The sequence below is a fragment of the Callorhinus ursinus genome, unplaced genomic scaffold, assembly GCF_003265705.2.
Source record: "Callorhinus ursinus isolate GAN/ISIS: 27379988/994484 unplaced genomic scaffold, GSC_fseal_2.0 scaffold19, whole genome shotgun sequence".
NCBI lineage: Eukaryota > Metazoa > Chordata > Mammalia > Carnivora > Otariidae > Callorhinus > Callorhinus ursinus.
In genome coordinates this window covers 10,870,871-10,882,876 of record NW_027397081.1, presented here as the reverse complement: position 1 = coordinate 10,882,876, position 12,006 = coordinate 10,870,871, and the positions used below count along the sequence as shown (strand labels likewise).

At 49.4% G+C, this 12,006-nt stretch overlaps 1 protein-coding gene and 1 non-coding gene across 7 annotated transcripts in view; both read right to left on the bottom strand.

Moving 5' to 3' along the window:
* Positions 1-928: 928 nt before the first annotated feature.
* The window catches only part of HTR3B (5-hydroxytryptamine receptor 3B), a 50,237-nt gene continuing 39,159 nt past the window's right edge, over positions 929-12,006 (bottom strand). For 5 of the 6 annotated variants that reach the window (XM_073903774.1, XM_073903773.1, XM_073903772.1 and 2 more), the window contains 6 exons: positions 5,550-5,760; positions 5,232-5,414; positions 4,015-4,246; positions 3,349-3,523; positions 2,376-2,442; positions 929-1,532 (listed from right to left, as the gene is read on the bottom strand). In XM_073903774.1, the coding sequence (XP_073759875.1) occupies positions 3,472-3,523; positions 4,015-4,246; positions 5,232-5,414; positions 5,550-5,760 (678 nt within the window). In that variant the 3' untranslated portion in view covers positions 929-1,532; positions 2,376-2,442; positions 3,349-3,471. Of the gene's footprint in view, positions 1,533-2,375; positions 2,443-3,348; positions 3,524-3,724; positions 4,247-5,231; positions 5,415-5,549; positions 5,761-12,006 lie in introns of those variants that run through there. The other variant, XM_073903777.1, reaches the window with a different exon arrangement.
* On the bottom strand, positions 4,756-4,859 carry LOC112840651 (U6 spliceosomal RNA). Its single transcript, XR_003212547.1, has one exon. It is a non-coding gene; the product is annotated as a U6 spliceosomal RNA (small nuclear RNA).

The following is a 12,006-nucleotide window of genomic DNA, read 5'->3' as shown; positions in this document are numbered from 1 at the left end:
ACCCTCCACCACCTAGTCACTGGCCGCACACGAGGCCCCACAGGCTACCGGAGACCACGGCAGCGGTGCCTGGAAGATATTCTGAGATGTAATGACATATAAAATGGAGGGCTGCCTGTCTAGCCCGGGGCTGTGCTTCACTAAGTCTTTATTTGAGACGTCAGTGAAGTCCCCAGAACTGGAGCTGTGATTTCTTGGTGAGTTCTGAAACTACCTTAGATTCTGGGAAACAGCAGATGGTCGGAGCATTCACTGGTGGGAGAATCCCATTTTTGCTCTGTTCCTCAGTTTCCTTCCTCTATGAAACAGGAATCGTGAAACTTATAAACATTTGGAGGAGCCGAGCTAAAGCTGCTCTGTAAATAAGGGCTGCTGGCACCCTCTCTTCCTCCCTCCCACTGCACAGGGACTCTGTGCCACTGATGTTTGTTAATGTTGGCCTTGCTTTGGGACGCAGAGCTGAGCCTGGGGCTTCGAATGAATCCCTGGCCGCCACGTTGAGATCAGGGGCACTTGGTGCTTGGACAGAGGTGGTCCACCCTGGGGCCCAGCTTAGCGGCCAGGCTTCACTCCTCTTAGAGGCAGACATAAAGAACCTGGAGATGTTCTCCAGGGAGGTAGCGAAAGTGGGCCACATGGAAAGTGGAACGGGAAGGGCCTTGGGCAGCATCCCCACCCAAGTCCCCCAGGAGAAGGCACGGGATGGCTTCGGTCCTTGGCCGGTGGATCCTGGAATAAAGGCACTTGTGGGGAGAACCAGAGCCCATACCTGGATTCTGATAGAGGTAGTGGAAGAAGGAAGACTTCAGACTAGAATCCCATCTGTTGATAGCAGGCAGGTCTTATTTTTTTTTTTTTTAAGATTTTATTTATTTGACAGAGAGAGACACGGTGAGAGAGGGAACACAAGCAGGGGGAGTGGGAGAGGGAGAAGCAGGCTTCCCGCTGAGCGGAGAGCCTGATGCAGGGCTCGATCCCAGGACCCTGGGACCATGACCTGAGCCGAAGGCAGACGCCTAAACGACTGAGCCACCCAGGCGCCCCAGGCAGGTCTTATTTTTATTTGGTGATGTATTATCTACTTTTCAAAGTACTGTTAAATACCTTGCTTCATTCCGATCCTCAAAGTTCTGCGATTTGGTAGAGTAAGTATGAGCAACCCCAATGCCAAACAGGGTAACTGAAGCTCTGAGACATTAAGCTCAAGGTCCCCTGGCTAGATAGTGATGGAGCCAGGACCCAAACCAGGTGCCTTCTCCGAGGACAGCGGGAGAGGAAGGTGACTCCGCAAGGGCGAGTTCATGGCAGGCCTTTTCCCCTCTAATAACCAAGGAAGTGAAGAGATCTCTAGGGATCAACGCAGAGGCTCACTGAGCAGGTGGAGACAGAGGAGGCCAGGAGCAGAACGGAGGGAGTGAGGAGGGAAACAGGTGGAGGGTTGCATGGACACTTCCCGTTCACAAACTTCTTAGGTTCCTCATTTCATTAACAGCAGCAGTGGAATTTCATGGACAATTGGTGTTGAGCACTAACTGGGAGGTAATGAGAGAGGGAGGATGCAGGTAAAGGCTGTTTGAATTTAAATTCTTTTTCTTTAGGGGGGGGGGGGGGGGGGTTTTTTTAAAGGCAATTTTAGCACTGCAAAAAGTTTCTAGCAAACAGCTTTGGACTTTTATGTCCTCTGCCAGTAGCATTAGGAGTGCTGATTCTCGCTCAGCCTACTGTGGTCTACACAGCAAGCTCCCGATGGCTACCCTGACAGAGGGCAGAGCGACGCCGAAGCACCAGGAATCTGACCTCGGGTAGACTCTCCTCTCAGACCTGGGAAGACACAGGACACCTGTGTCCAACCGCAGCGGTGAGCTGGGACGAGCTGTTCTACAACAGCAACTGCAGGGGTGCCTCGAGCAAAACTCTGTGTGGACCTGGGCAGAGATGGCGGAGAAACCAAAACAGGAAACAGGGGGGCTCCTGTTGATGCAAGTGATGCACATACACACATACACACCCCACAACACACACACCTACGTACATAACCCACACACACACGTACACACACACACACACACAGGAGGCTATAAAACGTTCAAAGGGGGAAGGGTCTAGAATAAGGTAAAACTAAACCTAGAGACAAGGGGACAGAGTCACGAGCTGATTGGGTGAAGAAGGTGGGGGAAGGCTGTTTTGAGCAGGGGCCTTGGATGGAGTGGCACACAGATCTGGTGACACAAAATATGTCAGCTAGGTGTAGAGTCTGGGACGGAATGGCAAGCAGGTGAGCTTGCCTAGACGAAGCCTCCATAAAAAGAAGCACTGCGAAATGAAGAAAGTCAAAATAAGAGGAAGGAAAATTTGTGGAAGACCTGAACTCTAACCTTCGACTTCAGGTGATGGGGCCATGGGAACTGCCGTAAGGTAAGCCAGTCAGTAGAGGTTCGGCTCCTGGAGAGTAAGGGCCAGAAGCTGATGAGTTACCCGAGTGCCCAGGGATCAGGGCTCTTCTGTCTTAACAAGTATCTGTGGGCATAGATGGGAAGCTGTGGGGCCACTGGGACTGTGATGGTTAGTTTTGTGTGTGAACTTGGCTGGGCCACAGGACCCAGATATTTGGTCAAACATTATTCTAGATGCTTCTGTGAAGGTATTTTTTTACACGAGATTGGCATTTAAATCAGTAGACTTCGGGAAAACAGATTCCCCTCCAGAATGTGGGTGGGCCTCATCTAATCAGTTGAAAGCCTCAAGAGTAAAACACTGGCTTCCTGGAAGAAGTGAGAATTCTGCCAGCAGACACCCCCGCCTCTGCTTTGGGCTCAAACCGTAACTATTCCCTGGGTCCCCGCCCACCTGCAGATTTTGGGCTGGCCAAACGTCCACAGTCATGTGAGTAGTCTGGGCTGAATTGTATTACCCACCCCAAATTCATGTTGAAACCCTAACCCCCAGTGCCTCAGAATGCATATCCGGAGTAGGGCCTTTAAAGAGGTGATTCAGGTTAAATGAGGTTGTTAATGTGGGCCCTAATCCAATAGAGTTGGTGTCCGTGTAAGAGGAGGAATTCGGACAGAGATATGGACATGCGCAGAGGGAAGGCCACGTGAGGATGCAGGGACCAGTCAGCCAGCTGTGGGCCAAGGACAGAGGCCTCAGAAGAAACCAACCCTGCTGACACCTTGATTTCAGACTTCCAGCCTCCAGAGCAGTGAGAAAAGGCATTTCTGTTTAAGTCTAGGAGTCTGTGGTGTTTTGTTACGGCGGCCCTAGCTGATGAATACAAGGACAGTGGATTATAATCTCCTTGAACCCTAGGGCCATGCATGAAACCTCTCCCCCAGCTCGGTGCCTTACACATGGTGTGTGCTGACGAAGTGTTGTGTTGACTGGGTCTGAGACATCGGTTCTGGGCTTCCCTCCAGCAGTGATGTGGTGCAGGGGAAGAGGCGCTCAAGGGAGACAGTGGGAACTAGAGCTTCAGGACACGGATGAGGTGTGAATCTTGCATTCTGCTCTGTACAAGGTTGACCTTGGGAATCAAGTCAAGCGAAGAATGATCTGTGATGGACGTATTTTGTATTCTCTGGTGTGCCTAACATAACATCTAGGACTTAACTGACACTCAGTAAACATTTTGAATGGCTGACTGAATGACCAAGACAGACCTGGGGGGGGAAGTGATCTTTCACTTAAAAAAACAACCCTCAAAACACACATGTATGTAATGTACCTAGAAAGGCTCTGAAAGAGATTGCTAATGGTGCTCACTCTGGGGGAGCGACCTAGAATAAGAAGGCAGGCTTCCTTTTCACTGTATACCCTGAGATGTCTGGGCATTTTCATCATGAATGCCTAATCCTGCGTCATTCAGTACCTCCTCCGGTGTGAGTACCTGCACTGAAGGCCAAGAGGCAACAAGCGGTGAGGAGCTTTTCAACCCACGTGCCTCCCTCCCCCACGGCCCACAAAACCCTCTAGCCTGCCCCAAGTGCCTAGAGAGCAGCAGCCTCCGGTGCTCACGAGCTGCCCCACAGTGCCCAGAGGGAGCACAGGGTGACGGTATAGAGGCCCAGCAGGATGGCGTAGGCTTGAAAGAGCAGTCGGTCTAAACGTTCCAGGAGGGCCAGCCACTTAACCCCCTTCCGGTCCGCCTGCTCCCAGGTTTGGAAGTAGGTGCTGATGGACTTAAGCTGGAACCAGACTTCCTTCAGGCTCCCTGGCTGGACCTGGGGCTCTCGACAGATGGGGGGCTCTGCATGAGAGAGGAAAACATCCTGGGTGAGCTGGGGGCTCCTGAGGACCCCTGGGCTTCCTACTGGAGGCGATGGCCTCGTCCTACAAGGAAGATTTGTAGGCAAAACAGGGCAGTGGATTGGGTTGGGCTTGGGGGGAGGCAGGGCTGTGCTCAAGGAAGCTCTGCAGAATGTGGCACAGCTGGGTCGTGTAGGACGGCTGTCTAGGTTAGAGCCACCAGATTTTCTGAGCTGAGGGCCAGCCCCACTAACTCCGTTGGAGCTTTAGGGGCTGGGATGATTATTTTTGTTTAATTGTGATATGATTTACATATAACATTATATTATATGTCTCATGTGTACAGCATATATATATATATGATCACCAGAGTAAGTCTGGTTAACCTCCACCACCGAATGATCACCAGAGTAAGTCTGGTTAACCTCCACCACCACACAGTTACACATTGTTTTCTTGTGATGAGAATTTTTAGGATATACTCTCTTTGGCAACTTTCAAGTATACAGTAAAAATACAGAACGCTTCACAAATTTGCCTCTCATCCTTGAGCAGGGGCCATGCTAACCTCTGTATTGTTCCAATTTTAGTATATGTGTTGCCAAGGCGAGCACTGGGATAATTCATACACTTGTTCACATTAAGCAACAGGAACCCAAATACATACAAGCAAGTGTGCACACACACCAGCACTCTATTTTCCCAGAGTCAATCGCTTAGTCACTTCAGCTAACTGGCTAAAATTGGAAAATACAAACAAAAATAAGCAAAGTCAACTGAGGGCCTGACCTCTAAGCTAAAGTGAGGCTTCCTGGAAAGTCAGCAGGTCTCCAGAGAGGTAATATCAAATGCAGCACAGAGGCTAAGAAGCAAGTGTTTCAAATTTTTTGCACAGCTGGACTCACGGCCTGGTGCTCCACCCATGGGAACTGGTGCAGAGAGTGATCAGGCAAGACAGGGTGGGGACCTCGAGGCTTCTCACAAACCTGGTACCCCAGCAAGCTGGGCTCTGGGATCCATTCTAGGCCCATCAGCATCAGTGTCCCCTCGAAGGCACAAGAGGGGCCACTCCTGCCCATGGCTCCACTCATCATGGAGGAATCTGACCAGCAGGATGGACTTAAATAAGCTGATAACCAGGAAGGCCATGCAGACCGTGAAGAAGACTCCTGAGGGAAGGAACCAGAGGAGGTGTACTTAGCCACAGTGTCTGGGGCCTCTCCCTCCCCTGATCTGAAATGCAACATCAGATCTGTGACAGGAGTCATGGAAGATGGGTGTCTGGTGTCCCCAAGGCTGCTTACCAATCAGAGGGGTGCTCAGTGCGCTCCTTGGCATCTCGTCGGACATGTTGACCCTGAAGACGGTGTAGCCCACCAGCACGCTGGTCTTGAACACAATCCTGGCACGGCAGGTGGGTGGTAGGTAGAAGCTCCCCAGATCCACAAGCATTAGGAAGATGCTGGGAATCAGCAGGTTCACAACATAGACCAGCGGACGCCTGCGAATCACCACCTGACCAGGGACAAGGGGTCTACTGAAAAGAGGGTCTGCCCTGAAGGACTAGAACCCATAGCCAAGAACACTCCCTGACTTCCCAACACTTTTGCATAGTGTGAGAAGACTATGCAGTTTAGAAAAAGGAGATTATTTTGTGGTTTGGAAAAGAGGAAAAAAAAAACCCTTTAAGCTTTTATGTGGAACTAAATTACTAATTATAATAAGAAGTGTCTATTTATTTGCCGCTTGCTGTATGCCAGGCATTAGCCTAAGTGTCTTCTGTGCCCTGTCCTGCTCAATCCTCACACCCATTTGAAGGGATGGTCATTATTACCTCCATTCTACAGACAAAGAAACTGAGGTTCACACAGATTGAGCTGCTTGTTCAAACTCACACAGCTGGCAAGTGAGAAACTGTTTTAAATCGAGGTCTTACACCAAAATCTTTCTTCTTACATCACTGTGGAATGTGAGCATCTGTGGAATGTGAGCGTCTCAGCGCCTGTGTGTCTGTGAGTCTGGGCACGACCAAATGGCACCCCTGGGACCTCTGAGGAGGGGTTGGCAAAGAGACGGCTGACAAGGTATGGGCAGGCCCAGGGCAGTGCCCCAGGTATCTGGGATGGCTGGGTGAGCTGTCCTTACCCTGGGTCCTGAAGGGGCCTTGGGCTGGGAATGTGACTGAAGTCTGAGGAGAGAAGGCTGGGTGGAGGTGGCCACCACGCAGGAGCTGTGGCTCCCTCCTCCCTCTTCGGGGCACAGCCAGCCTGGTGCCGGTTCCACAGGGAGAAAAATGGACAGATAAGCATCTGACTCACTCATCTCCTCTCTCCACCCTCCTGCCGTTCCATCCCCTCTTCCCATCGGTCAGTGAGGCCATGGCTCATCTCCAGGAGCACAGAACAGGTGGAGAAGTGGATCTAGGTGGGGGGGCAGCCAAAGATGCCCAGCAGGATGGCCGGGCATACAGAGCTGCTGAACGGGTTTTGTAGCTGGGAATTGGAGACTCAAAAAGTTGCTCTGTCATTGCCATTTTTGTACACCTCTCTTGTCTGGGATGGTGATAGGAAGTGTCTTTAATAAACACAAACTATTTTCATCAGAATGACAGGATTGTAGGGCGCCTGGGTGGCTCAGTCGTTAAGCATCTGCCTTCAGCTCAGGTCATGGTCCCGGGGTCCTGGGATCGAGCCCCGCATCGGGCTCCCTGCTCGGCAGGGAGTCTGCTTCTCCCTCTCCCACTCCCCCCTGCTTGTGTTCCCTCTCTCGCTGTGTCTCTCTCTCTGTCAAATAAATAAATAAAATCTTTAAAAAAAATATTCCTCATGGGGCCAAAAATAATAGCTATCTTATTCATGTTTACTGAACAAATGAATGTCCTGAGGCCTTCACTGTTGGATCTGGGCACAAAATATGTCTGAAGTCTCCCATTTCTCTGATCCACCAAACAATTGAATGCTTTCTATGTGTCAGATAACGTGTGAGATGCTTTTACACATATGATGTGGTTTATTTAATTCTCACTGTGAGCTTGTTGGCAGGTAACAGAACACCCCCACTCTAGACTTTTAAAAACAAAGCTCGGCTCCTGAAGTAAGTTGAGTAAGTGGCAGAGCTGGGCTGTGCCCCACATCTGGTTCCAAGCCCTGTGTCTCTTCCACCACAGCGTAGCTACAACTCTTGGTCTGAGCAGACATCTGAGCTGAGTTCAGGGTTCTTCTTCCTCATCTCTGTCTGCAAGGCAAGCACACAGAAGGAGCCCAGGCACAGGCCAGGGATGGAGGAAGAGGTGATGGGGAAGAGCTTGGCTGGGTGAGACCAGACATCTACCACCTTGCAGAAGCAAATGGGGCCCCCCAGCTTTTGGGTCCGGGAGCGTATCCCAACCCAGTGGAGCTTCGGAGGCCAGAGCCAATTGGAGGACTGTAGTCTGGCTATTATCTTTCCATTAAGCATAATTGTCTGCAAATATCTAAACGAGGGCAACACTTATGCTTTGTAATAATTTGGTTAAAACACATTTCTACCACAGCGTAGTCAACAAGAAAAACAACAACCAAACGGACTGTCGTCACTCTGGGCCTCTCAGGCTGTCTTGGTCATACCGTGACAGAGATGGCTGTGGTTAGCTGGGGATGGGAGGAAGGGAGCCGAATGGTTGGAGTCCACAGGGGTCTTGGATGGTATGCCCGGCCTGGGCTATGTGGGGTGGGGGTGGGGGGTGATCAGCCTGCTGTCTCTGGAAGGGAGAATGGGAAGACTCCCTTAGAGACTTCATGGCAGGTATGAAATGAAGAGGATGAAAAGCGTAAGAACACCACCCTAAAGAAAGTCCAAGTAGGCAGGGTGGTTAAGCAGAAACAGACCAGACTTAGAGTCAAGGGACTCGAGCTCCAGGGCCCCTCAATTCTAAGTGCCCACGTGTGCTAGTTTAAGTGATCCTGGCTGCATGCCTTGATTTTCCTTTTTCAAAAAAGCACTTTACTGGGGAGCCTGGATGGTGTAGTCAGTTGAGCGTCTAACTCTTGGTTTTGGCTCAGGTCTTGATCTCAGGGTCGTGGAATCAGGCCCCACGTCAGGCTCTATGCTGGGCATGGGGTCTGCTGGGGATTCTCTCTCTTCCTCTCCCTCTGCCCCTCCACTCTCTCGCCCTCAAAATAAATAAATAAACCTTTTAAAAAAACTAAAAAATAAATAAATTAAAAAGCACCTTACTTTTGCTTGCTGAGCATCTTGGCTACGACTGAGATTGGCTGTTGTATCTAAATAACGTTCCCGTGTCACTAGCACATGCTTAGGTGTCCCGTGTCACTAGCACATGCTTAGGTGATTCCTCTCCACCCAGAGGCTGATGCAGAGAGTGAACATAACCCTGGGCCAGAACCAAAGACGGCTCCCCAGTTTTATCAGACCACATGCTCCCCAAGGTGACAGGGGAGAGGTGTGACAAGAGCCAAGAGGCTGGGAGGCAGGCTGGCTTCGTGGGCATACAGCTTGGGAAGTTACACAGGGCCCGGCGCTTAGAAGGGCCTGGCGCTTGATTTTAGGGTCTGCTGGTGCCATTTGGAAACTCGTAATTTTTGAACAGGGAGCCCCACATTTTCCCTTTGTCCCTGGCCTCACCAACCAGGTAGCCAGTCCTGTCAGGAGGATATTTGTCCCTGGATATCAACAGTAGCTGAAAGTAGAAGGGAAACATGTAGCTCCAAGGTAGGCAATTAGCTCTGCTGTCACATAAAGCAGAAATCTCCACTGCCTATGTTTGGCTTATACAATTCTACAGCTAGATAGGCCCTCTCTTTGGTTTTCTTCAAGAAAAAAGGACCTCCCTTTTTATTTAGGAGCAATATTGATTTCGGAGCAATATTACTTATGGACTAGACTAATTTTCTCTACAAGTCCAGTGCGGCCTAAAGAAATTCTAAATTTTATCACATAGCTTTCAGAAATGGTTTGTTTTCGTATCTCGTTTGATCCTCAAATCCCTTCATTCTCTTGTTTAAGGAATGTTAATTGAGCATGAACAGAACGTCAGGCACTTTTTAAAAATAATGGAATTAGAACAGTTAATAGGATAGGTTTCTGCCCCTCTCCACCCCATGAAATCAGCAACTGGACTCTGGTGGTTGGATGTTTTAGAGTCTACACGTAGAAAGGAAGTTTGCTCCAGAACGGACCATACCCAGAGTCTGTACCTGATTTAGATGATGAGATTTGGGACCTTCTGAGTTTATATTTAGATTGTATTTTGGTCTCAGAGTTGGTGCCGAAATGAGTTAAGATATTTAGGGATGTTGGGATAGGGTGAATGCGCTTTGCACATGTGATGGACATGAATTTTGGGGAGCCAGAGGGCCAGAGGGCAGTGCACTGTAATGGGCTGAGTAACGGCCCAAGAATTATGTCCTTCCTGAAAGCGAAGAATGTGACTTATTTGGAAATGGGATCACCGCAGATATAATTAATTGGTTCAGATGAGGTCTTACTTCGGTAGGGTGGGCCCTTATCCCAATAGAACTGGTGTCCTTATGAGAAGAAGAGAAGAGATACATAAAGGAGAATGCCATGTGAGGATGGAGGCAGAGATTGGAGTGATACATTTACAAGCCAAGGATTGCTGGCAGCCACCAAAAGCTAGGAGGGAGGCATGGAACAGATTCTCCTTCGGAGTTCCCAGAAGGACCTAATCATGCTGACACCCTGATTTTTAGCCTCCAGAACTGTGAGAGAATAAATTTATTCCTGTTGTTTTAAGCCACTGGTTTGTGGTCCTTTGTTACGGAAGCCCTAGGAAAACAAATACAGTTGACTTGCCCAGTAACACACAGTAGATGAATGCCAAAGAATGCACTGGAATATGCCACCTTGTGTGGTAGTTGTGAGCTACATATAGGATTAGCACGTAGCTTCTGGAGTCAGACTGTCTGGGTTCAAGTCCGGGCGCCACAGTCACCCTGTCCCCTCAGGCCGGTTACTTAGACTTGGGTGAGTTAACTTCTCTGTACCCCCAATTCATCCGTTTGGGTGAGTTGCACTCAGAACACCAATTGCATAGACATGTGAGGTTTACACGTACAAACTCTTAAATGGTGTCTGGTGTCGAGTAAATGCTCAGTTTTGTGGTTATTGTTACAGTGTCTCCCTGGGCCACATTTGAGGTCCATGCCGGATACCAGGAGCCCTCTTTTACTCATGCTTGTGTCCTCAGTGGGGCCACCGTGACGGGCACACGATAAGAGCTCAAAAGCTGTTCGCTGAGTTGTACTGGAGTCTATGAGTAATGTTACTTTTAGTTCCAAATAAGGTAGGAGTGTGGAGTTAGCACCAACGGGGGCTCTCCTGGTGAGGTCAGTCCTCTGAGGGCCACCTCTCTGCAGGTCATGCTGGAGACAGTAACTGACGGCTGATGGTATGTCACCAGCTCAGTGAGACACCGTTCTCCGTGGAATTGGCCCTACCGAGAGCCCATCATTTCTAATGGACTAAAGGAGCTGGTGCCTTTAAATTCCAGAGAAAGGGAAGAAAAAGCACTTTAGTTTCAGTCCGTGTTCTTCATTAGACACCCTTCAGGTGTTAGCAATATTATGCCACAATTTCATTATCCATTAAAGCCAGGTAATAATAAGTACACAAAGGTATTTGGAGCCTATTGATGTTAATGAAAGAGATCAATCTAATTCAGAATGTGTGTGTGGAGAGCTCCTTGGAGATGGAATAGGCCCCAAGGTTAGCCTCTAATTGCCTCCTTGATGGTAGACCCCACCAGTACTCAATTTTGCATGACCGTCTTTATGACATAGTTGGAATTTTTGACGCCCAGACTCACGCTTCATACAGAAGCCCATCTTCCTCCTCTCGCAAGCCCCTCCCAACATTCCCAGTTCAGAAAGAATGGGAAAGTCATTGCCATCTAAGTAAGATTCTTGCACAGGAGTGAGAGTTTCTTGGATCTGGACCCTGGGTCAGGCTGGATGAGCAGAAAGTCTATGATTCCAGGGATAATTGAGGGACCCTGGAAAGACTTCTAGGACTCTAAATTCTCTTCTCCCTCTTGATCTGGTGGAGCTCAGAAAGATCTTCTGTCAAGTTTATGAGCTGCATTCAATGGATATCTCAACAAAACTACTCTACCCTAATCTAGAAAGGAAAACTATGTCAGAGAAAGAGGATAGATGAGGCACCCTTCTTTCTCAAATGGCCCTCTGCATTTTCTTTTTTTTTTTTTTTAAATGTTTTATTTATTTATTCATGAAAGTCAGAGAGAGAGAGAGAGAGGCAGAGGCAGAGGGAGAAGCAGGCTCCCCGCCTAGCAGGGAGCCTGATGCGGGACTCGATCCCAGGACCCTGGGATCATGACCCGACCCGAAGGCAGACGCTTAACCATCTGAGCCACCCAGGCGCCCGGCCCTCTGCATTTTCCCAGGAGTCCCCTGGACGGCCGGCCACCACCTCCTGCCTGCATGGACATCTCGCTCCGCATGAGGATATCTGAGGGTTGGGCTCACTTTAGCTCCTACAGCTGTCCACCCTCTTCGATTAAAATGAATTCTCACATTTTATTCCTACCACCTCCCACTTCTACCCTCATTCTTAAAAAACCCAAAAAACAAAAAGCTGCCGTATAGAAATCAAATGCTCACCCTGCTGTTTCTGGGAACCAGCACCTCCGATAATGTAGTGGAGGTAAGCTCCCTTCCTAAGGCTGCTGGATCGGGAGCCAGGCTGTGGCACACAGACATCCCTGTAGGCAGAAGGGCCTGT